General features: G+C 50.9%; 1 protein-coding gene and 1 non-coding gene across 3 annotated transcripts in view; both read left to right on the forward strand.

Moving 5' to 3' along the window:
* Positions 1-2,477: 2,477 nt before the first annotated feature.
* On the forward strand, positions 2,478-2,559 carry TRNAL-AAG. The gene has a single exon. It is a non-coding gene; the product is annotated as a tRNA-Leu (tRNA).
* Positions 2,560-2,741: 182 nt separating this feature from the next.
* The window catches only part of POLR3E (RNA polymerase III subunit E), a 31,289-nt gene continuing 8,135 nt past the window's right edge, over positions 2,742-25,895 (forward strand). Inside the window, exons 1-17 of one of the 2 annotated variants that reach the window (XM_040257696.1) lie at positions 2,742-2,874; positions 8,959-9,032; positions 10,111-10,161; positions 13,463-13,540; positions 14,256-14,371; positions 14,798-14,880; positions 17,945-18,052; positions 18,378-18,427; positions 18,717-18,836; positions 19,974-20,059; positions 20,325-20,369; positions 20,463-20,554; positions 21,381-21,501; positions 23,606-23,687; positions 24,920-24,979; positions 25,085-25,242; positions 25,723-25,784. In XM_040257696.1, coding sequence (XP_040113630.1) covers positions 8,997-9,032; positions 10,111-10,161; positions 13,463-13,540; positions 14,256-14,371; positions 14,798-14,880; positions 17,945-18,052; positions 18,378-18,427; positions 18,717-18,836; positions 19,974-20,059; positions 20,325-20,369; positions 20,463-20,554; positions 21,381-21,501; positions 23,606-23,687; positions 24,920-24,979; positions 25,085-25,242; positions 25,723-25,784 — 1,348 coding nt within the window. In that variant the 5' untranslated portion in view covers positions 2,742-2,874; positions 8,959-8,996. Of the gene's footprint in view, positions 2,875-8,958; positions 9,033-10,110; positions 10,162-13,462; positions 13,541-14,255; positions 14,372-14,797; positions 14,881-17,944; positions 18,053-18,377; positions 18,428-18,716; positions 18,837-19,973; positions 20,060-20,324; positions 20,370-20,462; positions 20,555-21,380; positions 21,502-23,605; positions 23,688-24,919; positions 24,980-25,084; positions 25,243-25,722; positions 25,785-25,895 lie in introns of those variants that run through there. The other variant, XM_040257702.1, reaches the window with a different exon arrangement.

The following is a 25,895-nucleotide window of genomic DNA, read 5'->3' on the forward strand; positions in this document are numbered from 1 at the left end:
CAGGTCCTGAGTTCCGGTGCAGCATTCTGCTTCTCCTGCTTATTAATTTCACATCTGACAGTCACAAGACAGCTGTGTGATGGCACCGGAGGTCTGCAAGAAACGCCCAAAGGAAGCCCTGGGCTCTGCCTTCCTGGATCAGCTGGCATTCCTGTTAGGCATCTTGTTTAGTAAATATTGGTAGGGACAGACGTGAATTGCTGCAGAGTGTTCTGGCAGAAATATCTTTACTGCTGTTTGAGCCCTTTCCACACTAGGCGGGGGCTCATTTGTTAAAGTTAACAGATAACCCTAGCCTTAGCAGAAAAGAGGAATTTACTACAATGATAAAGGGATGTCTGCAAGAATGTAAATGCCACTGGGCCCTGGAAAAGCCTTAAGCTGGGAGCCACAAAACCATCAGAATTTCTCTGTGACTCTCTGCTCTTCCTCTCATTTTATCATTATTTTTCCATTCACTGGCTTTCTCTTCTTCTCCAGTCCATCCCACAGAATCTGGCCACCCCAAATCCCAGTTCAGTCAGTCGGTCTCAGAGACTGACCCCAACACTTAGTACAGTCAAAATAACAAATCAGGAACTCACCATGTCTCATGATTGGTCTGACCTCTGTCCTGTGTTTACCATAGAGCCCACTGGCCACGGTGGGGGGAAGCTGACAATTACTAGAAAAGTAGAATTAGGCAGCTGCTGCTGCGATTCCAGCAATTATTCTTCATCATAGGGATATTTCCTTTTGGAAAATCCAGCACATAACTCACAAACAAATACAGTTCCTCCTGGTACGAAAACACCATGAACAGATCAATGTTTCTATTGATTGCAAGGACTATTCCTCACTTGGTTTTGATCCTCTCACAATGCCTGGCCGAGATAGATGGCTGCTTCTGTATTTATTAAAGATTGCTTTAAAAGTAACAAACTCTCCCAGTACAATGAAAATCTTTGTACGTCAATACTTATTTTAAAGGTAGATGGAGAAAGAAATATGCATTAAGGAGGAATTGAAGAGACAGAGGAATATGGAATGCCCAAATATCAGGGTGTGTGCCAACTGGATATTAACCAGAAACTTGAATATAACGACTTAATATAAACCACTTAAATGTCCATCTTCATAGCATGGAATAAATTAGATCCATATATATCACAATAAATAGAAAGTGTAATATTGGAGTAGAAAAGCAAGTTGCAGAATAATATTGGTACAATGTAGTAAGGATTATAATAAAAAGCAAGATCACACTATATATTTTTAATGGATTTTTAAAATGATCACATTCACATTTTTAATGAAAAGCATATACATAAGAAAAGAACTGGAAGTAAAATGCCACGATATTATGTAGTGGGAATATGGATGATTTTTTTGGTATTTTTTCTATATTTTAAAATATCTACATATACATCAATATGGATAGATATTAGAGAAAAAAAAAGGTGAAAAAAAGTCAGTTGCAATAAATACTCAGTTCAGTTCAGTTCAGTCGCTCAGTCGTGTCCGACTCTTTGCGACCCCATGAATAGCAGCATGCCAGGCCTCCCTGTCCATCACCAACTCTCGGCGTTCACTCAGACTCACGTCCATCGAGTCAGTGATGCCATCCAGCCATCTTATCCTCGTCCCCTTCTCCTCCTTCCCCCAATCCCTCCCAGCATCAGAGTCTTTTCCAATGAGTCAACTCTTCGCATGAGGTGGCCAAAGTACTGGAGTTTCAGCTTCAGCATCATTTCCTCCAAAGAAATCCCAGGGCTGATCTCCTTCAGAATGGACTGGTTGGATCTCCTTGCAGTCCAAGGGACTCTCAAGAGTCTTCTCCAACACCACAGTTCAAAAGCAATAAATACTACTAGTATGATTAATATTTATATTTATGTAAAATCTATAACAATAAAAACAAAACACCTATTTCTATGGATATATCTATCCATATGAATATATCCATATATATTCACATAAATTCACAATAGAAGATCCAGAAGGAAATGCAGTATACTAAGCTGTATAATGGTTACCTCTGAGGAAGGGACTTAGATACCAAAGGTAAAAGAACATTAGTACTTTATCTAGAAAGTTTTCATATTTTGCAATAATTCACATATTATCTGTGTAACTAAAAATTAAAACAGATAATTTTAGAGAAAACTGCCTACACCAGTCCACGGGTTTGGCTTTCGGAAGCCCTGGTGCGGGTTACTGCCGAAATCCATCATTTACTCCGGTGTGGGTTAACCTGCTTAACGTGTTAAACGTCCTACTCAGAAAACAGATTCTTAAACTGCATTTCGTTCTAAGATCTGTTCGGAAGAAGTGTGGGTCTAACTACTGGAGAAAATATTTTGTTTTTAGTAGCCGATACGTTCTAAAATAGTTCTATAGGGATGAAATAAAACATATATCAAACAAAGAACCAGAAATGAAGTGTACTTGCATGTAAATGCATTAAATAGCTTTCTGGAAAGCTTCAATCACAACTGGGTAGCGTGGCCGAGCGGTCTAAGGCGCTGGATTAAGGCTCCAGTCTCTTCGGGGGCGTGGGTTCGAATCCCACCGCTGCCAGAGTGGGTTTTTTTGCCTCTTGCTACCTCCTCGCCAGCTGTTTTGCTACTGCGTCAGCGCCCCCTGCTGCCAGGCCAGGGCTGGCCGCCCTTATGAATGGAGCGTCGGAGGGGGCGGGTCCGCGCGCGCCGGGGCGGGGCATTGTGGGTAAAAGGAAGCGCTAGGGCCCGCCCCTCTCGCTCCCCCCACGTGTCCGCCTGAGTTTCTCCACCGGCAACATGGCCGCTGCCTGAGAGGATAGTTTGGCCACTGCCGCCTCTGCAGCACGCGGGTACCTGGGCCGTTGCTGCGCCCGCGTGCGGGCCCCGCGGAGAGGTGAGTGCTGTCTTGGCAGTACCCACCCGGGCTGGAGCCGGGCCGTACTCACGAGGTGGGCTTGGGCGGGGCTGCTGAGTAGGCCGGGAGGCCCGCGCCGCGCGGTGCCCAGGGGCCGGGGGCCTCTTAGGACTCCGGCGGGAAGGACGGGCAGCCTGCCCCAGGAGACCCGGGCCGGCCACAGGCTCCGACCTCGCCTCGCCCTGGCAGTCGGTGACGCCAAGGCCGAGGCTACCGGCGGTGACTCAGGGTCCCGCCGCCTTGCCCCACCCGGCTCAGGCCGGCCTCCTGCGGGAGCACCTGTCCGAAGGCAGCCGGTGTCCTGCCGGCGTGGCGGCTCGTGGCAGTGGCTGTGTGGTGGGCGTGAGAAGGGGGCCTGACCACCCACGAGGGAGGCGAAACCCATTGGACAGTGTGGCGCGGGGCAGGCGGCCCGCCCCGATGGGCAGGGGGAGGGTGTCCGGGGCCCCCTCCTCGCCGCCGAACCGGATCAGCTCGAGTCCGGCTAGGCCTGGAATTCTCCATTCATTTATTCCAGCCACCCTTCAGTGCTAATTGGGAACGTGCGGCCGATGGGGCCGGCCCTGAAGGTTTGATCAGACGAGGTGTCAGTAAGCACGTCAAGTAAACCAGTAAATAAAAAAGGTCGTTTTGTTGTGTTAGCTTTAGAATCATTGGAGGGCAGAAAAAGGAGATCTTAAAGCAATTGTCACGGTTTTCTTCATCTGTGAATTGGGGATAAGAGGATTCCCCCACCTCCTAGAGCTGTGATGAGAGCTAAATATAGGGTAAGACGGGAGAAGCGCCAGGTTGTAGCGTTTGTTTCGTGGCTATGTCTCCTGGCCCTTTTATATTGGAAGAAAACATTGTGCCGAGTAAGTAACAAACCTTCCCAAAGATTACGTTTCTACTTTACTTAATCTTAACAGTTTTCTGAGGTCGGTACTTTCGTTAATACCCATATTTGGGGTGAAAATAGTGAAGATCAAACAATGCTCGACGGGGTAGGGGTACCAGACGGCAGACCTGGGATTTGAACCTGTGTAGTTTCACTCCAGAGTCCAGGCTTTTACCCACTACACCATCCTGCCTTCCACTGAAGGATCTAGCAGCATAGTCGTTAAGAATGAGAATAAGGCTATTTGACATCAGCTAGACCCAGGTTTGTGGCTTTGCTCTGCCTTTCTCTGGCACTGTGACCTTGGGTAAGTTACTCTCTGAACTTGAGTTTCCTCTTTTGTTAATTGGGGATGGTATCAATACATCCTTACTTAGAGAGCTACTGAACAGATTACATGAGGATGAATATATTAAGTCCTTAGAGAAGAGAGGGTCTTATGAGTTAAGAATTAATTCTTTTTGCCTCTAGGCCACCTCTCTCCTTTCATTGAGGTGGAAACTGACCGTGACTCAAAAAGGGGAGATGCCTTGTCGAAGGGGCACACAGCCAATAAGAATCCAGACTTTGAGACTGTTTACCCTGGGCCCCTTACCCCTTAATTCAGTTTTGTGTTGTCTCCTTCCAGTAGCTGGAGACTGTTTTTCTGTTTGCCTCTGTTTTTCTGATTGGCCTACAGGTTAGACTCCTGTGTGACCCAGCTATGGCCTTCAGGCATCTCCTCTGCTCTGGACCCTCCCTGAGATTTTACCTTGTCCCCTTTCCATTTGTTGAACAGTCCCCTGGTGGGGATGTTTTCTGTGCCCAGTGCCGTAGAGCCGCTGCCATAGGGTATCTTTGTGGTCACAGGAAACCCTCTTGAGGTCAAGGTGGTCACTGCTGCCTTGAGGTGGTGGCCTGGAAGTGCAGACCACAACCCTGTCCTCAAGTGTCCAGGAGGCCCAAACTGTGAGGCCGCCAGTCTTTGGTTGGGGCTGAATTAGGATCACTGGGTAAAGGGTCTGTCACTGCCTGATCTCATGCACTCATTTACTCAGTCTTTGTACTATGTTAAGTGTTTACGTCACTGTTCTAGATATTGGGAGAACAGCATGAATTTTTAAAAAGATAATAATGCCCGTATCAACTCCACAAAGTAAATTAAATCATCTCTGTTTTATGGTTGAAGCACTGAGGGCACTCATGGAGCATACATTCTAGTGCAGAAGACAGACAACACATAAGCAAATAGACCAACTAGGTAATTCCAAGTTATGATAAGAACCATGAAAGAAATAAAATGGATTTGGTAGTGACTGGAACCAGGTGAGGGGTGGAGGCCTTTAAGGTGAATGGTCAGGGAAACTTGTCTGTTCCTGGAGGGGGTGGGATGGGTGATATCTAGTGAAAAGGAGCCAACCTTTTTTGAAAAGACCTGAGGAAAATAGATGATGTGCGAAGTTCCTGAGACTGGCTGGGGCTTAGCTTGTTGGAGGCCCAGCAAGATCATGTGGGACCTTGGGGCCATGGAAAGGAATTTGGATTTTATCCTATGTGACAGTTGAAGAGTTTTGAATGGGGGAATGATAACTTTCCTTCCAAGGAGCAAGGGTCTTTGAATTTCGTGGCTGCAGTCACCATTTGTAGTGATTTTGGAGCCCAAGAAAAGAAAATCTCACTGCTTCCACTTTTTCACATTCTATTTGCCGGGAAGTGTTGGGACAAGATGCCGTGATCTGTTTTTGAATATTGAGTTTTAAGCCAACTTTTTCACTCTTTCACCCTCATAAAGGAAGAAGGTCGTTAGTTCCTTTTCACTTTCTGCCATTAGAGTGGTATCATCTGCATATCTGAAGCTGAACTATTTCTGCCTGCAGTCTTGATTCCAGCTTGTGATTCATCCAGCCTGGCATTTTTTATGATGTACTCTGCATAGAAGTTAAATAAACAGAGTGACAATATACAGCCTTGACCTTTCCCAGTTTTGAACAAGTCAGTTGTTTTCTTTTGAGGTTCTAACTGTTGCTTCTTGTTCTACATACAGGCTTCTCAGGAGACAGGTAAGGTGGTCTGGTATTCCCATCACTAAGAATTTCCCACAGTTTGTTGCGATCCACACAATCAAAGGCTTTAGCCTAGTTAACGAACCAGTAGTAGATGTTTTTCTGGAATTCCCTTGCTTTCTCTATTATCCAACGAATATTGGGAATTTGACCTCTCATTGCTGTTCTGGGGGTACCGCAAGGGACACAACAGATGAAAATCTCTGCCTTCGTCTAGTTTACCACTGAGTGGCAGTGGGAGTGGGGATGGATGATAACCACGAAGCTGTAAACTGTCACGTGGTCATATGTGCTGTGGAGAAGGAACTGGCTGGGGGGCTATTGTGGTTTTAACTGGGTGGGCAGGGAAAGCCTCAGCCATGAGGCAGAGTCTGAGCAGAAACTTGAAAGAGATGAAGGAGGGCGCTGTGAGGTTATGGGGGCCAGGGAAGCATGACAGAGACCCAGAGGGGGGTTGGGGAAGAGGGGGAGGCCTGTGGAAGATGAGGTCTGAAAGGAAGAGGGTCGGGGAGGGGTTGTTTAGGGCCTCGCATGGGATGGAAACGATGTTGGCTTTTATTTCTGGCAATATGGGGAGACTTTTAAGGGGAAGGAGTGATGTGATTGCTAGCTGTGGGTTCAAGGTGGAAGCAGGGAGGCCAGTTAGGAGGCTGCTGCTCTCAGGTGGGCAGGAGCTGGAGGTGACAGTGGGAGTGCCCAGATGCTTGGCATACTTTGACGGTGGAGCTTACAGGATTTGCTGGTGTGGGATGAGAGGAGGAGAAACACTGAGGATAATGCCAGTGCCTTGGCCTGAGCCTTGTTAGTGTCTGGAATAAACAAGATGACTTTGCATGGTGGCTAGGACAGGGGCCTAGATGCCATTGAATCCCATGGTGAAAGTATGTATGTTCTTTTAAATATTAAACCATTCCAATGTTAAGTAGATTAGACAAAAATTGAGCTGGTTCCATCCCTGGGTTGGGAAGATCCTCTGGAGAAGGAAATGGCACCCCACTCCAGTACTATTGCCTGGAAAATCCCATGGACAGAGGAGCCTGGTAGGCTACAGTCCATGGGGTCACAAAGAGTCGGACACGACTGAGCGACTTCACTTTTATCAAAAGAAAGAGGTCTGGGAAAGGCTGAGATCAGAGGCTGCCCAGGTGCCTTATTTATTTATTTTGGTCTACCCTAGGTCTTTGTTGCTGCCTGCGGGCTTTGTCTAGTTGTGGCTACTAGAAGCTGCTTTCTGGTTGCAGTGCCCAGGCAAGGCCTCTTTTGCAGAGCACCAGCTCTAGGGTATGTGGGCTTCGGTGTCGGGATCAGTAGGTGTAGTTGCCTCTTGGCACGTGGGACCTTAGTACCCAGAACAGGGATGGAACCCATGTCCCCTGCCTTAGCAGTCAGTTTCCTAACCATTGGACCACCAGGAAAGTCCGCCTAGATGCCTTTTAAAACTGAGCATATCCTTCCTTTAGGAATATGAAGGTGAATTATAGTCAGACCTCCATGTTCCTGGATTCAGCTCACCTCAGAAACTACATTTGCCTTGCCCCTGGCAACTATTACATAATATTTACATTGTATTTATGACTTTTTACATAACATTGAATTAGGTATTATAAGTAAAGGCAATGGCACCCCACTCCACTACTCTTGCCTGGAAAATACCGTGGATGGAGGAGCCTGGTAGGCTGCAGTCCATGGGGTCGCTAGGAGTCGGACATGACTGAGCGACTTCCGTTTCACTTTTCACTTTCATGCATTGGAGAAGGAAATGGCAGCTCACTCCAGTGTTCTTGCCTGGAGAATCCCGGGGACAGGGGAGCCTGGTGGGCTTCTGTCTATGGGGTCGCACAGAGTCGGACACGACTGAAGCGACTTAGCAGCAGCAGTAGCAGAGGTGATTTAGAGCTTCCCTGGTGGCTCAGCTGATAAAGAATGCACTGGCCAGGCAGGAGACCTGGGTTCAGTCCCTGGATCCGGAAGATCCCCTGGAGGAGGGCATGGCAACCCACTCCTATATTCCTGCCTGGAGAATCCCCATAGACAGAGGAGCCTGGTGGGCTACCGTCCATGGCGTCTCAGAGTCGGACACGACTGAGTGAGTAAGCACAGAGATGATTTAAAGTATAGGATATGCTTAGGTTGTATCCAAGTGCTATGCCATCTTCTGTAAGATATTCCCCTGTATTCCCCACCTCCCCACCCTCCACCTTTCCCCAGCCGATACTGAGGGACACTGCACTCACCCTCTACCATGGAGACCTGCCTTCTATCCTCCAGGTACCTGAAGTGCTTCCTGTTGCCTGGAGTCCCTCTTCCCCTCTGCTCTCCTGGCTTGTCCAAATCCTTCTGTCCTTCAAGACCCAGCCCAAACTCCCCTTCCCTCCCCCGAACTCCCCAAACTATAACTGAGACCTGAAGTTGGGTGGTGGTGATGTCTTCTTGGTCCTCTTGCTTCCTGTGTGGCTTTGGTAAAACACAAAATAGTGTCTGAGTTCCAGTCTCTTTGTGATTAAACGGGGACAGGTGAGAGAAGAGTATGTATGTGAAGAGGGTCAATTTTAGACATACACACGCACACACAGAAAATCACAGAAAGGAGGTCATCTCACTTGGGGTTGGGTTTAAAGTCAGCTTGAAAATCAGCTATCAGAGACGGAGTCACCCTGGGATCCAGGCCTTGGACTGTCTGCTCTTCCTGCTGCACATCAGGCTCTCCTCTAAAGGTTCCCCACGGCACCTGATTACTTTCCAGGTGTTTTCTTCGTGGCCGTGGACCAGCCAGCTACCATCCTCCTGCCTGGTGGTAAATTCTTCCTTGTCAGTGGTCAGAAAACCCCTGAGGCTAGTCATTGACCCTTTCCTGTGGGTGTAACTCACATGTGATGTCTTGGGTCCACCTGTTTGTACCCACTGCTTCGTGGTTTCTGCCTGCTTTTTTTTTTTTGTTGTTGTTGTTACTTTTAATTGTTTTGATTGATGGGGTATATCAGCAAAAATGTTGTGGGCTGTCCACTTTTGACTCCATGAGAGATATAGGAATAAGATCTGTTTCTGATTGCCTCAGGCTTCTTCCTCCCAGAGCAGGACTGGTTATAGAATGGGTGTCCAGGTGTGTTGGTTGAATGACTGACAGGCCTCTTGTTATCCTTGCAGATCAAGTCCAAGGACCACGTGGCTGGCTCCCCCCTAGTATGGCCAATGAAGAGGATGACCCAGTCGTACAGGAGGTAACTGCCAGGGCGGGGTCCTTTGCATCCATCCTCAGGCCAGCCAAGGACCTGCTGGCTTCCTCTCTACCTGGGACCCTCTTCCGCGTACCTGCCTGGCTGACCCCCTCACTTCCTTTAGGTGGCTGATCCAGCATCAGCTTGTCAGAGAGGATTCTCTGACCAGCCTGCTTCACGTGACGTTCTCATGCACGCCCTCCCTAGCCCTTTACTTTGGCCATGCCTTGCCTTTGGCCACAGCACTTCTCAGCCCCTACACATAAGTCTTCTTCTGCTAGAGTGTAAGCCTCTTCAGGGCAGGGATTTTGTTCTGTTCACCACTGTATCTGCAAAGCCAAGTTCAGTGCCTGGCAACTAATACTCAGCGACTATTGAATGCATGGGCTTACCCAGATTCGGGCCTTTACCAGGTGTTCGCTGAATCCATTGTGTGCTGGGGGCTATGACAGCAGTGAGCCAGGCAGTGCTCCCCCCGTGGGAAGCTTAGGGTCTGTAAGACTGGTAAGGAAGAGGGTTCCAGAGTCGGCCCAGACTGAGACACATCCTAGAGCCACTGGGCCTTTGCACATGCTGTTTCCTCCACGTGTGCCTCCCCGTGCCTGATGAGCCTTCTCTCATCCTTAAGGCCTGGAGGTGGGAGAGGCCATGGTTCATAGGAAGAGCTAGGAAGCAGGAAGGGAAACTAGGTGTGGCAGGGGCAGTGAGGGTTGAAAAGAAAGTAGGGCCAGTCAGATCACCGAAAGACAGGCCCGCCCAGGACAGGAGGTGGAGGGCACAGGGAGGAGGCCCTCCCCTGCCCCTTCCTCATCAGAAGAGCATTTCATTGGTCCCTCTAGCATGCATCTGATCTGGGCACCCTCAGGGAATACATTCTTATTGGGGTATAGTGACCTGGGCGGAGGACATACCGAGGTTGGAGATGTGGTTCCCTTTGTTTTTAGCATCAGTTGAGCTAGTTCTTCTTCCCCCAGACTGCCTCAGGGCCACTAGCCCTGAAATCTGAGGAGCAAGCATGTGCCCGGGGCAGGTTGGGCATTGAGTTCTGTCTCCGGGTTAAGTCTTCTTCTCTTGTTACCAGATCGACGTGTACTTGGCCAAAAGTCTGGCAGAGAAGCTCTATCTGTTTCAGGTAATTATGAAACATAAAGGTAAGAGGGGAGACACAGTAAGTGATAGACAAGGAACAATGTGAAACCTCCAGTGGCTTAGAATTCTTTGCACAGAGGGTGTGGTAAGACACTCTTTGCTTTCATGGATGGGCCAGTAGTAGTCTCTAATTTCAAAGATGGGAAAACCAAGACAACCCTAAGAGAACAGTGTATTGGATGAAGCTTGGGCCCTGGGGACAGCCTGCTCAGTTGTGAGTCCTTGGGCAAGTTCCTTAAAAAAAAATGTCTGTGCCTCAGTTTCTTCAATTGCACAGTGGTGATAGTAATAATACCTGCCTGATAGGGTCCTCATGGGAATCAAGTGTGTCCTTATTAAAGTGCTTAGAATGCTGCCTGGTACAACATTAGCACCACGAATGATGGCTGCCGCTGTAGTTGAGACTCAGGGAGGGGCTTTCTGCGGCAGCTCCAGGGCCGCATCAGCCAACCCCTCCCCTCTTTGCTGCGCTGGTAGTTCTTTATTTGCTTGTTCCAGGTCTTAGTTGGGGAGTGGGGATCTAGTTCCCAGACCAGGGATTGAACCCTGGGCCCCCTGTACTGGAAATATAGAGTCTTAGCCACGGGACCACCAGGGAAGTCCCTGGGCCAATAGTTTAATCCTGGTCACTCCTCCTTGTAACCCTAGACTGTCTGCAGGAATCATTCAGAGCACTTTACATATGTTAACTCATCTCATCCCACAGTAGCCTGTAGTGGTTATTATTACTGTAATTTAATAACAGCTTTCCTGAGATCTGATTCACACCCATGCAATTCCCCCATTTGAGTGTAAATGCAGTGAATTTTAGTCTGTTCACAGAGTTGTACCACCACACCAGTCTATTTTAGGAAGTGTTTGTTGTCCCATCCTCCCAGTCCTAGGCAACCATTAATCTATTTTCTGTCTATAGATTTGCCTTTTCTGGACATTTCATATAGATGGAGTCATGTAATATGTGGCCTCTGTGCCTGGCTCCTTTGTTTAGCAAGATATTTTCAAGATTCTCTCTTGTTATAATGTGTATGAGTACCTCATTTCTTTTCATGGATGAACATCCTCCATGGTATGGACATGTATACCACATTTTATTTCTCCATGCATCAGCTGTTGAGTATCTGGGTTGTTGTCGTGTTTTGGCTATCATGCATAATGCTGCTATGAACATTCCTGTCCCAGGTGTTTGTGTAGAGAGGTTTTCATTTGTCTTGAAATTGCTGGAACCTGTGGAAGCTATGTTTAATATTTTGAGGAAATTTATATTCCCAGCAATAAGATTACTAAGTATTGGGTTGGTCAAAAAATTCGTTTGGGTTTTCCCCATAAGGTCTATGGAAAAACCCAAACGAACTTTTTGGCCAACCCAGTATTTTCATCCGCGTGTTGCATGTGAGAAAAAGGCCCAGGGAGGCTAGGAACTCGCACAAGGGGCCTGGGACAGGGCGGCAGCTCCCCGCTGGCACATGCCGGTGTGCTGGGAAGAGACATGGTGTTGGGCCCGTGGGGCTGGAGGCTGTTGTTCGGGGCCTTCTGCGCTTGCTTCCTCGACTGACTGCAGAGTGATGGACCTGGTGTAACAGTTCATGGTGCGCCAGCCCCGTGCTGGGCCTTGGCTTCATTTGCCTCATTCCCTGTTCCTATTGGTCCTGGGAGGCAAGGAGCTTGCCTGAGCACACTGAGGAGTCTGATTCCGGATCCGCTCCCTTCCCCACCACCTTTCCCAGCGGTCAGGAGGTCACAGGGCTGCCCTGGATTTTCGCAGACCATGGGCCCTCCCGGGCTGTCTTGGGCAAGTCTGTCTCAGCTCCAGGCCCAGTCCAGACCAGTTGTGCTCCAGGCTGCTCCTGGACCTGAGCTCCAGCCCAGGAAGCAGGGAGGAGTCACTCTATTGCTATTTAAGAGAGCTTTTAGGGAACAGCCATCTCCCTGGGTTAGAATATAACTAACTGATCTCAGATGGCCTCCGAAGAAGCGTTTACTTTACGCAGTGCCACGCCTCTGCCAGGCTCCTTCTGGAGACTGTTGTGCTTCTCACAGCGTTGGCCACAGTCTTTTGATAGTGAGTCCAAACCATGACTTATCCATCCCCCCAGAGGTGTACGTACAGCACGGGAGAAAGAAAGGAAAAGCGGGTCTGTGAGGAAGGATGTTACCACGGTCTTCTTTGTTCAGAGCAAAAGAAGTGATTTGAGAGCAGTACACTCGTGTGATGCAAAATAACTTCATATGTGCTGACACGGGGGCCCAGAGAGGCCTCTCTGAGCAGGTCAGTTGGCAGACCAGCTCCCTTCCAACTTTATGGAAAAGCCCACACATCAGCCTGCAGCCTGTAAAGAATCTGCCTGCAACACAGGAGACCCGGGTTCGATTCCAGAGTTAGGAAGATCCCCTGGTGAAGGAAATGGCAACCCACTCCAGTATTCTTGCCTGGAGAATCCCATGACAGGAGCCTAGCAGGCTGCCGTCCACGGAGTCGTTGGACATGACTTAGCAACTAACTCACCACCACCACCGCCCATCAGCAGAAGGAGAGAGAATGGGATAGTGATTCCTGTAGATCTGTTGACTGGGAAAAAAGCACAATCTGACAGTTGAGTGAGAATTATATTTGGTTCAGCAGATGTACTGAAGAGGAAAGCCCAGAGATAGCCTCTCAGCCCTGCAGGACTATTTTGAAGAGAGATGGGAGGAGAGGGTAGATAGTTTTTGCAAACGAACAGCTTCTCTGTGTGGGGGAAGTGGGAACAGCCTGCGCTCTTTGAAATCGCTCCTTTGTTATGCGCCTTAACTGTCAGGTATCCTGTTTTTTCCTTCCTGAATGCCCTTAGGGTGCCCTGTAGGTGGAGTGGCTGCAGGGGCAGAGGGTTTGAAGGCCACAGCATCCTTTGTGGCAGTTGCTTCTGCAGCGAGCAGTTTTTGTTTTCCCTTTTTGCTTCCTGTGGTCTCATTTTACTTGTCCTTCTCCACCTGGGTGGCCTATAAATGAGCAGTTAAGACTGTGGACTCTTACTCTTGACTCCCATGGCATTATGCTGGGTTCCTAGGGGCCATAGGGCCGTATGTGCTGAGGCCTGTTGGGGTTCCTAATGCTTGGACGTGTCCCTCGGATGTGTGAAAGTGGCTCTTTGGAAGGAGGCTAGCTGGAGCCAGTGAGACGGGACTCAGGAGACCAGCGGGGGCCTCCAGTCTGGGGCGGGAGTGGAGAGTACCTATTGATTCTTGGCCAGCACCCCTAGAGCCCAGCTCTGGGCAGGGTGGACTGACGGCTCCCTTCCCTTCCCCAGTACCCAGTGCGTCCAGCCTCGATGACGTATGATGACATTCCGCACCTCTCAGCCAAGATCAAGCCCAAGCAGCAGAAGGTGGGATTGGCCTCCTGGGCGGAGGTGGAGGGACGGGAGAGGTGATAGAGTGGGAGCTGAAAGAAGCCCAGAGGAGTGATTGGAGAGTAAAGAAGAAAACCAGCAACTTGCAGGGCCTTGAGAGCTGCAGAAGGAAACTTCCAGAAAGAAAGGAGGTGGGCAGCTCCAGAGAGGCCAGGCAGGAGGAAGGCCTGAGTTGAATTAGAACACGGGATGGGGTGGACTCAAGGTCACAGGACAGGGCCAGTGTGAAGAGGGCCCAGTACGGGAAATCTCATGCTTCTCAGCACTGGGGTGACACAGGCCAGGAGACCGGCCTGTCCTCAGGCAGCTGCAGCTCTAAGCCCTGTCGTCATGTAAAAAGCTACACCAGCATTGCCAATTCTGCTGACATTTGAAAGGAAGTTAGAAATAAGGAATAGAAAAGCTCTTGATTTTTAAATGTGGGTACCTCATGTAGACTTTGGGGAGTGGAATGTGGCGGCAAGCAAAACTACATGAACCCCTTCCAAAAAAAGCACTCAGGCCCTTCTCTTGGAATTTGGGTCTGTAGCCTTTGTGTGGACTGAAGTCCAGGGGCCTTCGGGGAGGGATGGTGTCAGTCCTGCTTCTGGCAGAGACTGAGGTTAGGAGATGGGTGTGGTGGGGTTGGGGGATCCCCTGAGCGCTGTGCCTCGGGGTCCCCATAGCTGGTGGGGGTGCTTGGTGCCTCCAGGTAGAGCTTGAGATGGCCATCGACACGCTGAATCCCAACTATTGCCGCAGCAAAGGGGAGCAGATTGCGCTGAATGTGGATGGGGCCTCTGCTGACGAGACCAACACGTATTCCTCGTGAGTGCCCTGGGCCCTAAGAGTGCCGAGCTTCGCTTTCTTCAAATATGAGCTTTCCACGGCCCTCAGCGACACCGAGGCCCTGTGCCCCACAGCTGGGCTCCCCACCAGCGGCTCATCTCTGCATGACTGGGCCTGGCACGGGCTTGTCCCTAGGGAAATAGTCTTCCCTCCTGAGATGGCTCCTCTGACCAAGTTCTAACTGGGCCGAGAGGAAAGCTGGCCCCTTGGTGGGAGAGGGAGCTCCCATCCACTGTGTGTCTCTTGGGCCACAGTTGAGTTTCCTCATCCCAGCACCCCTCCTGCGGCACGTGCGGCCTTGGTCTCTGGCTGTTGGAGTTCAGGTGTCGGGGTGGAGGGGGCTGTGCCTCCAGGCCCAGGCCTGAGCTTCCTTCCGCTTGACCCTCATTCTCCCTGTGCTTCCAGGAAGCTGATGGACAAGCAGACGTTCTGCTCTTCCCAGACCACCAGTAACACGTCCCGTTATGCTGCTGCGCTCTACAGGCAAGGTACCCACTCTGGGCTGCCGCGAGGGCTGAGTGGGTGGGAGGGAAGCAGGATGAGGGCTGGGACCAGGAGAGGACACCCTGAAGGTTTCATCTGAAAGGTTGTTGCTGAGCCGTGAAAGACGCCGGGATTCTTGGCCTCTGGAGGAGAGGAATTCAATCCGGGGTCAGTGACAGGCTTGATTGCTCAGAGCTTTTGTGTAATAAAATTTTATTAAAGTATAAAAGAGAGAGAAAGCTTCTGACATAGACATCAGAAGGGGGCAGAAAGAGTGCACCCCTACTAGTCTTTGGCCGGATGTTATATAGTTGCTAAGCTGCTGCTAAGTCGCTTCAGTCGTGTCCAACTCTGTGCGACCCCATAGACAGCAGCCCACCAGGCTCTCCCATCCCTGGGATTCTCCAGGCAAGAACACTGGAGTGGGTTGCCATTGCCTTCTCTTCTATAGCTACAGGCTGCTAATTAGAGAAAGGGAATGTCTCAGAACTCAGAGACTGGCACCAAGCCCTTCACCCACAACATGCATTTTGAGATAACATGGGCACAGGGTGAGTCATCCCAGGCCATAAAACATTGACATGAATCTTGAAGAAAGATAGGTTTCCAAGTAAATATATAGTTTCGTTAACATAGATTGGGAGAACAGTGTATGAGTAACCCTTACTGGTTCTGAGTCTTAATGCGAACCATCTTGAAGAAAGACAGAATCTAGGGTAAATACATAGTTCCTTAACATGGCTTAAGAAAAACATTTCCTTGAGAAAAACGCGTTGGTTAGCTTAAGGTTTGAGAAAAGTTAAGTTCAGGTAGAACCAGGTGTCATTATGGCAACACAGAATTTTAAGAGAAACCTCCTTTTAAATTTGTATAGAGAAGGGGAAAAAAATCTGACCCTTGTAGTTTATTTCCTCCTGCCACTTAAGAGAGAGAAAAAACATCTGACACTTGCAGCCTATTTCCTCCGTTTGGAGACCCCTGGCCTTCCTGCCTGTTGCCCTCTTACCCATGGGGGCCAGGCTGTCAGGGGACTGGGGTTTGCCACCTCCAAGGATTTTTACAGATACTGCCAAACCTGAAGGGGTGGGGCTCCAAAGTCATCATCCTCCTGGGACACAGACACACACAGAGCATGACCTTTAAGGCAGGAGTAGAATTTTATCTTAAATAGAAGGTATTTATGACCCAACAGTTCCATTCCTAGAAAGCATCTATGCGAGAGAAATGAAACATCACCACACAAAAACTTGTACGTAGGTGTTCACAGAAGCATTATTCATGGTAGGGAAAAGTGGAAATGATCCACGTGTCCATCAGCTGATACATGGGTTACAAAATATGGTATAGCCATACATGTGACTATTATTTAACCATAATAAGGAAAGAAGTATTGATATGTGTGCCAACATGCGTGAGCCTTGAAAACATTAAGCTAAATGAAAGAAGCCAGGCACAAAGGACCACACGTTACATGATTCCATGGCGTATGAAATGTTCAGGACAGGCAAACCCATGGAGATAGAAAGTGTTGGTAGATTATTGGTTCCCAGGGGCTGGGAGGAGAGTGGAATGGGAACATGGTTTCTTTTGGGGGTGATGAAATGGTCTAAAGTTGATTGTGGTATTGGATGTATTGCTTTGTGAATATGTTAAAATACATTGAATTGTATGCTTGAGATGGGTGAATTATATGTTATGTGAATTATCTCAGTAAAGCTGTAAAGAAGTACAGGCTTACTATAAGTATTTAGAGTTTATAAAGCAATAAAGAAATTTGAACACTTAGGTGATAAAGTGGGATAGAATAAAAGTAATATCAAATAGCTATACTCTTCTGATTTGAACTCATATCTCAAGGATATAATTCTTTAAAGCCACATTCCTTTTTAAAAAAAAAAATTTATTTGGCTGTGCTGGGTCTTAGTTGTATGCAGCATGTGGGAGCTAGTTCCCCTACTAGGGATCGAACCCAGCACCCCTGCCTTGGGAACACGGAGTCTTAACCACTGGGATGCCAGGGAAGTCTTTAAAGCCACGTTTCTTCCTCTCCCTAGTCACGTATTTACTCCTCATATCGAGTACTCTGCTCCCTCTGGTGTTGCAGAGAACCTGCATAAAGCCTTGCGTCTGTCTGATTTCATTCAAGCCTATATTGACTTGATTGAAACTGATTATCTTTGCACTGCCTCCCAGTGCACAGGTCTGAGGCCCAAGGAAAAGTTAGAATCTGTGTCAGAGGCATGTAGACGCTCTTCTACCTGGCTCCGCCAGGCCTCTCTCCAGCCCACTTGTAGGAGCCAGTTGTTTTTTTTCCTTTTGTTTTTTATTTGTGAGCTGCACTGGGTCTTTGTTGCTGCTCGGGCTTTTCCCTTCTTGCAGCACACGGCCTTCTCATTACAGTAGCTTCTCTAGAGCTCGGGCTCTAGAGTGCAGACTCAGTAGTCGTGTCACACGGGCTTAGTTGCTCCGCGGCATGTGGGATCTTCCCAGAGCAGGGAGCGAACCTGTTACCTCCGCATTGGCAGGTGGAACTTGATCGACTATGCCACCAGAGTCCCTGCACTAGCCAGCTTCTTAATAGGACGGGTGGGGCTTGACAGGGAGACAGGTTGGAGGATGTGGGCTTAGGAAGGCAGTGAGGTTGGTGTGGCAGAGGCCTGGCTGGGGGCCAGGGAGAGTGGGGCGTGTTTGCTGAGTCACCATTGGGGCCAGAACAAGCAATTTGCAGGGAGGGGAGTGGGGGCTGGGGTCGAGAAGCCCTTGAATGTTGGTGGAGGAGGGTTTGCAGGTAAGCCTTAAGAAAGCAACTTTGAGCAAGAGTCTGGGTTCACGTCTTGATCTGGTTTATGTGCTTGCTGTGTCCAGCACAGCCAGATTGGGTTGCGAATGGCTGTCAGCCTGATGATTCCAAGGCTCTAGGACTGGGGGCTAGAGCAGAGGCGGGAGGCAGTTGGGCAGTGAGCTGAGGCCTTTCAGGGAATCTGGGGCCCCTGGTGACTCCCGTGAGCCAAGCTGGGTGGGTCAGCCTCAGCTCCTAGCGTCAGGTCCAGGCCCTTCTTCCTCTGCCAGGTGAGCTCCACCTGACACCTTTACATGGCATCCTGCAGCTGCGGCCCAGCTTCTCCTACCTGGATAAGGCAGACGCCAAGCACCGTGAGAGGGAGGCAGCCAATGAGGGTGAGCTCGGGAGCCCCAGCCCTGCGTCTCTGTACATGTTAGCGGGCGAGGTCGGTCGTGGGAAAAGTACTAAAGGGCTGGATTACAGGATCCTTGGCAGCATCCCCGGCCTCTACCCCCGATGCCGGTAGCACCCGCCCCCATGATTTTGACCACCAAAAATGTCTCTGAATTTCCAAGAGTCTCCTGGGGAAATTGAAAACCACTGACTTAGGCAGCTACCTCTGTCTAGAAGGAGAATTCAGACACTACTGCTTGAGGCCTGCCTGGTGGGTGGGGTGGAGAGCCTCTGCAGAAGCTGCGAGCAGGGCCTTTTCTTTTGCAGCAGGAGACTCTTCCCAGGACGAGGCAGAGGAAGACGTGAAGCAGATCACGGTGAGCCCGGGCCCCGAGAGTGCGCTGGGAGGTAGCGGAGCCAGCTTTGTACTTGGCTGTCTGGAGGCAGCAAGGGTGGGCAGGTCTGCGTGGAGCATGGGCTCAGGGTGAAACAGAAAGAGTCCATCCCTTAGGACCTTCTTGCTGGACTACCTGGAAGGCTAATCTGCCCAGCATGAGGTGTCTGGGAGTGGGAAATGCCCCAGTTGCTAGGTTCTCTGGCCTCTGGGTGGGCCCTGGACGACAGCCTGGAAAGGCCCCAGGCCTGAGGTCCTGGCCCCCACCCCAGGTGCGGTTCTCCCGGCCTGAGTCAGAGCAGGCCCGCCAGCGCCGCGTGCAGTCCTACGAGTTCCTGCAGAAGAAGCATGCAGAGGAGCCCTGGGTCCACCTGCACTACTACGGCCTGAGGGTGAGCTGGGGTCCCTGGGCGGCGCGGACACTGGCCTCAGTGGGCTCCTGGGAGAGAAGCGGACACTGGCCTCAGTGGGCTCCTGGGAGAGAAGCCCCAGTGCCCGGAAGTGTTACCTGCCTCGTCGTCTCACGTCCCCTTTCTTTCAGATTGAGTTGTAGCCACTTGGTAGTGCTACGAGGAGAGAGGTTAGGTTCTGGGGGCAGTTTGTCCTGTGTTCCCGCTTTCCTGCCTGTGTGCGCCCCCGGGGAGTGAGTGACCTTGTCACTGGCGGCGGTGGTGGCCCCTGGGCTCTTGCTGAGTGTGAGCATCTTGGGCTCAATGAGGCTGCTGTTTGGTTACATACTTTTATGCATCGTGGGCCCTGAATGAAGGCCAGACGCCCCGTCAGGTGCTCCGTGGAGAAGCAGCCGTCTGTCCCATGGCTGAGTTCGCTGTGCACCTCACCTGCCAAGGGTGATTTTTACTGTACTTGACTTAGAGCCCAGTCTTTGGAACTATATTGAGTAATGGAAGCAATCGAATGTTAGCTCACAAAGACACCATAGGCTCCGTCTCCCCAACATTTTTGTAGAGGTGGAGCAACTTATGATTATTCTGGAACCTTCCTGAAAGAGATTTTTGTGTTGACAGAGCCTTAGACTTGGGGTCAGTCAGACTTCCAAAAGCTCTCCTGTTTCCTAGTGTATAACCTTCTGCAAGTTACTTAATCTCTGAACCTCAGTTTCCTTATCTATAAAATGGGAATAATAATAACGGTACCTAACTTCACATTATTTTGGGGATGGGATGAGTTGGAGTATGTGTGCAGCCATAGGAACAGAGCCTGGCGTGTGCATAGTAGGTGCTCAGTGAACGCTAGCTGTTATCATTGCTGTCTGTGTTCCTGTGTCAGACAGGGCACAGAGGCACAGATGCGTTGGGACTGTGCAGTCATAAAGGCAGGAAGGGATGTGGTTGAGGCCACATGCAGAGGCCTTGAGTGCTCTGCTCAGGAAGTTGGGGTGATCCTGTGGCCGGCCTTGGAGCCGAACAGTGGGTGACTGTAGAAGGTGATATAAGGCTGAGAACCAGATTGCAGGGGGAGGCCTGGAATGTTGGCTGAGGTTCCTCTGACTCCCTGTTCCTCCCCAACAGGACAGTCGCTCTGAGCACGAGCGCCAGTACCTGCTGTGCCAGGGCTTCAGCGGGGTTGAGAACACGGAGCTGGTCAAGTCCCCCAGGTGAGAGCAGCCAGGCTGGGGCCGTGGAGGGCTGCTGAGCCTGGCACTGGCCCCGGGGGCATCCCTCTCTCATGGGTCCTGCCTTGAGACTGTGGCCCCTTCTGTAACATGGTGGGGAGATGTGGAGGGTCCCTCATCCTCTGCAGAAGGCCAGGAGGGGGTGCTGGGCTTTGGTGGGGAGCGGCTTGGATACAACCTGGTTGGGGGCCTGGGTTGGGCAAGGACAGAGCCCTGCGAGCTGCTGACCCGTTCTCTCCCCCGACAGTGAGTACCTCATGATGCTGATGCCCCCTAGCCAGGAGGAGGAGAAGTGAGTAGGGGGGCCGGACGCCTTTCCGCACTGCCCCTTTCCACCCGCTAACCTGCCCGTGGCCTCCTAACCCTTGGTGTTGGTTTTCAATAGAGACAAACCCGTGGCCCCCAGCAATGTCCTGTCCATGGCCCAGCTGCGCACTCTGCCCCTGGCTGATCAGATCAAGATCCTGATGAAAAACGGTGAGTGGGCAGCCCTGCCCTGGGGGGCCCCAGCCTTGCCACCTCCTGGGGAAGTGGAGTTGGGACAGACTTAAGGAGCGAGGCCCAAGGCCTTTGGAAAGTGCACTGAAGCTGGTGACAGGCCATGTTAGAGGGGCCGTAGGTCCCTGTGAGCCTGGGCAGGCCACTGGCCTTCCTGGGATGTGTTGTTTATTTATGAAAAGGAACTAAGGTAGCTACGGGGCTGAGGTGAAGATTCAGAGGTGAGGCTTCTTAAAGGATTGTGCAGAGCCTCGCGTGTGAGCATGAGCTGTGTTCATTTTCACAGTGAAGTGTGTTCTTGCACCGCTTTGTGGTCCGTCCCCAGGCTCCCCACAGTGAGGACTCTGAGGCCAGAACCGTCAGAGTAGACGTGAGCCTCGAACCTCAGAGCTGCGGAGCCAGAGTGGAGAGGGGAGCTCCCCGGGGTCCAGAGGCTGCTGGCCTTGCTCAGAACACATGGGCCTCCCCTGGCCCTTCCTCTGCTCACTAGGGCTGGGGGCTCAGTTGGGGGTGGGGAGGTGGGGAGAGCAGAGCACAGTGACCAAGTGCATGAATTTTGGAGCCAGACGGCCTGGGTTCAAGTCCTGGCTCTGCCACTTACTAGCCAAGTGATCGTGAGTGAATTTTGAAGCTTCTGGGGCTGGGTCTTCTCATGAGGCACTCCTCCAGGGCTCAGTGAGAGGCGGGGGCCTGCCCCGAGTGAGAAACAGTGACTGCAGCTGTTGCGTTACCACTGTCCTGCTCGACTTGCTGCATGAGCCCACGGCCCTCTTGGCTTGTCTGATGTCTCCTGTGTCCTCCTCAGTGAAGGTCATGCCTTTTGCCAACTTGATGAGCCTCCTGGGCCCCTCTGTCGACTCTGTGGCTGTTCTGCGTGGCATCCAGAAGGTGGCGATGTTGGTCCAAGGAAACTGGGTGGTGAAGAGGTAAGTTCCTTCTAGTCCCTTAGTTGGGAGCACTTAACCCAGTTAAATTGAATATAAGTACTGATTGACTGACTGACAAAAACTCAGTTTAAGTTTTGGGCTTAAATCTATCTTAGTGCTTTCTGTTTGTCCTGCTTACGTTGCATTTTATATTCATTTTCCCCTTCTTTTCTTGTTACTGTTTTCACCAGTAACTGGAAAGTTATCTCAACTCTTTCAGAGATTACCCTACAGATTTCTCAGTTTAATATTAGTTGCTACTTTTTACCCTCATCCATGATGATTCAACAACCTTTAGGTTTTGGTCTTCCTCTCAACTCATTTGTCATTATATTTGTATATTTTAATTCTCTGTTTTAAACCCTGTAAGACGTTATCCAGTTAATATTCTTTTTTTTTAAATTAATTTATTTATTTTGCTCATCATTTCTTTCTGTATCTCTGAGTTCCTAAACATGATGATTTCCTTCTGCGAAATTGAGCATCTGCAGGTCATAAATTTGTTTCCGCTTTGTCCGGAAATGTCTATTTCACCTTTGTTCTTAAAGATTATTTTGGTTTTTAATTTTATTGAAGTAGGGCTGATTTACAATGTTAGGGATGTTTTTTATTGAGTATAGAATTTTAACTTGGTTATTTTCCTTCCACACTCTGATAGAATTTCATTGTATTCTGACCTCCGTTGATTTTATCGTTTATCCAGTGTATGTTCCACTGTCTATGTTTCTTTGTTTCTCTCTGGCTGCGTTCAAGGTTTTTTCTTGTTTTGGTTTTCGTTTTGCACAGCTCGTTAAGATGGGCCTAAGTGGGAATTTCTTATGTATCCTGTCAGGCTGCATAGGTCCTGGATTTGTGGCTTGCTGCCTTTTATTAGTTTCTCTTCTGTGATTGCATCTCCAGACTCTGTCTCCTCCCTAGACTGTCAGTTTCTAGGTGGCAGGGACTGTCTTGACTCCCTTTTCCCCTGGTACTGGGTATAATGCCTGGCACGTGGCCGACCCTTGGTAAACCTGACTACATTTAGTGCGCACTTGAATTATGTTATTTCTAAATTGTATAAGGTAGAACACATTGAATACTCACGGTTTAGGAATGTGATACAAAGTGAGCTATCTGTCAAAGTGTAGATTGTTCTAGACTTTTAAAAAGTTGTTCATTGCGAAAAGTCCATCATTTCCCAGTTGGTTGGCCAAGAAGACTGCAAAGTATATTCGTGTTAGAACCGCATGGTGACAGCCTTTCCCTGGAAAACGGACGGTGCTCGGTGTGCTTTGTGGGGCCTTGCAGCTGCCGTCTGTGTGACACAAGCATCTAATTATGAGGGCCTTTGGGACGGCACTTCACCTGTTATTGGGACCACTTATGTGTGTTTGTGCCAGGCCCCTGTCCTGTAGTGCTTTCATGGGAAGGTGGGCACAGCTCAGCCTTGAAGGAAAGTAGTAGGTGGGTTGCCAGGTGGGCTTGAGGGGGCAGGGAGGGCAAAGGAGTGTGTGTCCCTGGGCAGCAGGGCCTGCATCTGGATGGGGAGTCAGGGTTATGCTGTGGAAATGCTTTTAAGCTTTGGCGCCTGTCATTTGCCCTTGAAGGTCCCTGAGCCTTGAGTGCTGGTCCCATTCTCCCCAAGGGCTTCACCCTCACCCATGCTTGGGGTCTGTCCAGTCCCAACCCCTGACCCCTCCTGCCTCAGCTCACACTGCCTGCTCCTTCCATTTGGGCCAGGGGCAGGGCTTCGGGTGCTGCTTCGTCGCTGCCTCTCTTGGCGTCTCACCTGCTTTATGTGTGGGACTCGCTGAACTCCAGAGTCCTGGGCTCAGCCTGTCTGTCTTTGAGCCCCTGACCCTCTGACCACGCAGGGGCCTTGGGGCTGGGCCCCCGTGAGGGAGGCGTTGGGAAAGGGGTACGAGAGGAACTCGGGTCTGTAGGGGAGGCTGCTACTTTCCTCCACACGGGTTCAGGGAGCCAGGCTCCCAGGGAGAACGGCGGGTGATGGGAGCCCTTGGGGCCCATGTGGGAAAGAGGCCTGGGCTTCTGCTTGGAGCTTGAGGGAGTGGGAGGCAGGAGGGCTGAGGACAGGGCCTGACCGGCCACCCGGTCCCCTTGGCAGTGACATCCTGTACCCCAAGGATTCCTCCAGCCCTCACAGTGGCGTGCCGGCCGAGGTGCTCTGCAGGGGCCGAGACTTTGTGGTAAGTGCCCAGCTCTCTGGCCTCCTGGCGGACCATGGGGGGTGGATGGGGGCTGCACAGAGTCCCAGACCTTCGCCCGGGCAGTGGGCAAAGGGCAGGAGCGTGGGGCCCAGTGGGGCAGTGGGGAGTAGAGGGCTCTGGACTCTGCCTTGCTCCTCCCTCCTCTCAGACCCTGGAGTCTTCAGTTTCATAACCTTTGAGTTCTTAGCCTGGAAGCCATAGGTAGATTCTGACCTGGGAGCCATTTGACCTGAGTGGTATTTTTAAAATGCTGACTCACTGTCTGTTTTTACAAAAGGCAATCAGACTCACGCTAGATTTCTACCTTGTCATAAATAATTGGACCGTCTGGTATCACTAACCCCCAAACAGCAGCCACTTTGAATGCGCCTGACACTCCCCGGTCACCAGTCCCTAGCATGCTGTTCCCTGCACTGTGGCTCTGGGCTTTAGCAACTCCTGAGCTGGCTCATCCTTCACCCCATCACCCTGTCCTGCCCCCCACGCCACCTCCGCGTTTATCCAGAGCTGAAGTCCCAGCCAAGGCATCCCTCCTCAGGGCTTGGCCTCTGAGCTCCCGTGGCCTGCACTGCCTCCCTTGACCTTGGCAGTGGGCTTTGAGTTTGCAGCAGTGTCGTCTTGGAGCTGTCTGTGGTGACCTTGGTGAGCTCATGCACAGGTCTGATCACACCGGGCAGCCCTAATCTGTTGAGGAGAGCGTCTCCGTTTTCTCTTTTCTCACGGGGGTGTCCCGGCTCCTTGGGGAACTGAGCATCCAGATGCCTGTGGGGTTTATTTTCATCTTGGGGATCAGGGTGTGGTGACATCAACTCCCACGCTCACTCATGGCACACGTGCGCTGCTCACCCATAGCTGCCTGTCAGCTCTTCTCTGTTCATGCAGACACTGTCGCATGGGTTATCTGGGAGAGGGTCTTGTCGGATCTGAGGTGTTGTCGGTGACATAGGGGCAAGGCATCCCCCACCCCGGGAGGCTTCTGTGGTGTGGAGTGGGTCCAGCTGCCCTCCTGGAGGTGGTGGCCCTGGAGCTTCTTCACAAAGGAGGAGACAGAGGCTCAGAGTGGAAGTGACTGCCCACAGCCAGAGTCCAGACCCAGTCTGCCTGACACCCCTGCCTGGCTAGGAGCCCTCATCCCAGGCTCCCAGGACGACAGCAGGGGCTTGGGGGACAGTCCTAGGCGTCCTGGAAACACACTTCTTTTTCTCTGTCAGATGTGGAAGTTCACACAGAGCCGGTGGGTGGTAAGGAAAGAGGTGGCAGCGGTGACTAAGGTAAGTGGTGTCCTGCTTGGCCTGAGGTCTGGTCCCACTACTGCAGGGCCGGGGCTGAGTGGGGCTTTTGGGCTGGGCGTGCCTCACCTGGCGCCGTCCCCACAGCTCTGCACAGAAGACGTGAAGGACTTTCTGGAGCACATGGCCGTAGTAAGAATCAACAAGGGTTGGGAGTTCATTCTGCCTCATGACGGGGCGTTCATCAGGAAGCATCCGGACGTGGTGCAGCGGCAGAACATGCTGTGGATAGGCATCCAGGCCAAGTAAGAGCCTGTCGGGCAGACGGGGGGAAAGGACTATCACGTCGTCCCCAGCCACCCTGCTTCCAGCAGGGAGCACAGCCTGGCTGCAACTGGGATGATGACTGCCAGTTTGGAGCTGTGCACACCCCTCCTTCACTCAGGTGGACTTTGCTCCGTGATCCCCGAACCCCCCTGGCAGAGGCCTGCCACCGCCCATTCTGCTGATCCAACCTGACCGGCCTCTATTCTGAGGGGTCGGGGAGGAAGGGGAAAGCACTCAGGAGCAACGTCCCCGGCTTATGTGGCCCAAGGCAGGCTGGCGGGAGGCTGGCTGAGGAAAGGAAGGTGGGCTGCCACTGCCCACCCCCACCATTTGGCTCCAAGCTGCAAGCAGGGACCACCAAAGCTCCATATGGGTGGTGTCTTGTGGGGACGTTTCTCTTGGGAGGCAGACGACTGGGGCCATGATTTACAGTTACGAGGGTTTTTTCTTCTTTTCAGATTAGAAAAAGTTTATAATCTTGTGAAGGAAGCCATGCCAAAGAAGCCAGATGGACAATCAGGTGTGGAGGGCGTTGGCTGGGCGGGCCCTCACCCTCATACTGGCTCCAGAAGTGCTGCTTTTCTAGGGCTTGTCGGGGCTCTGCCTGGAGGGGCTGTGGGGCTTGTTGGTG

The sequence above is a fragment of the Oryx dammah genome, unplaced genomic scaffold, assembly GCF_014754425.2.
Source record: "Oryx dammah isolate SB20612 unplaced genomic scaffold, SCBI_Odam_1.1 HiC_scaffold_2, whole genome shotgun sequence".
Classification (NCBI taxonomy): domain Eukaryota; kingdom Metazoa; phylum Chordata; class Mammalia; order Artiodactyla; family Bovidae; genus Oryx; species Oryx dammah.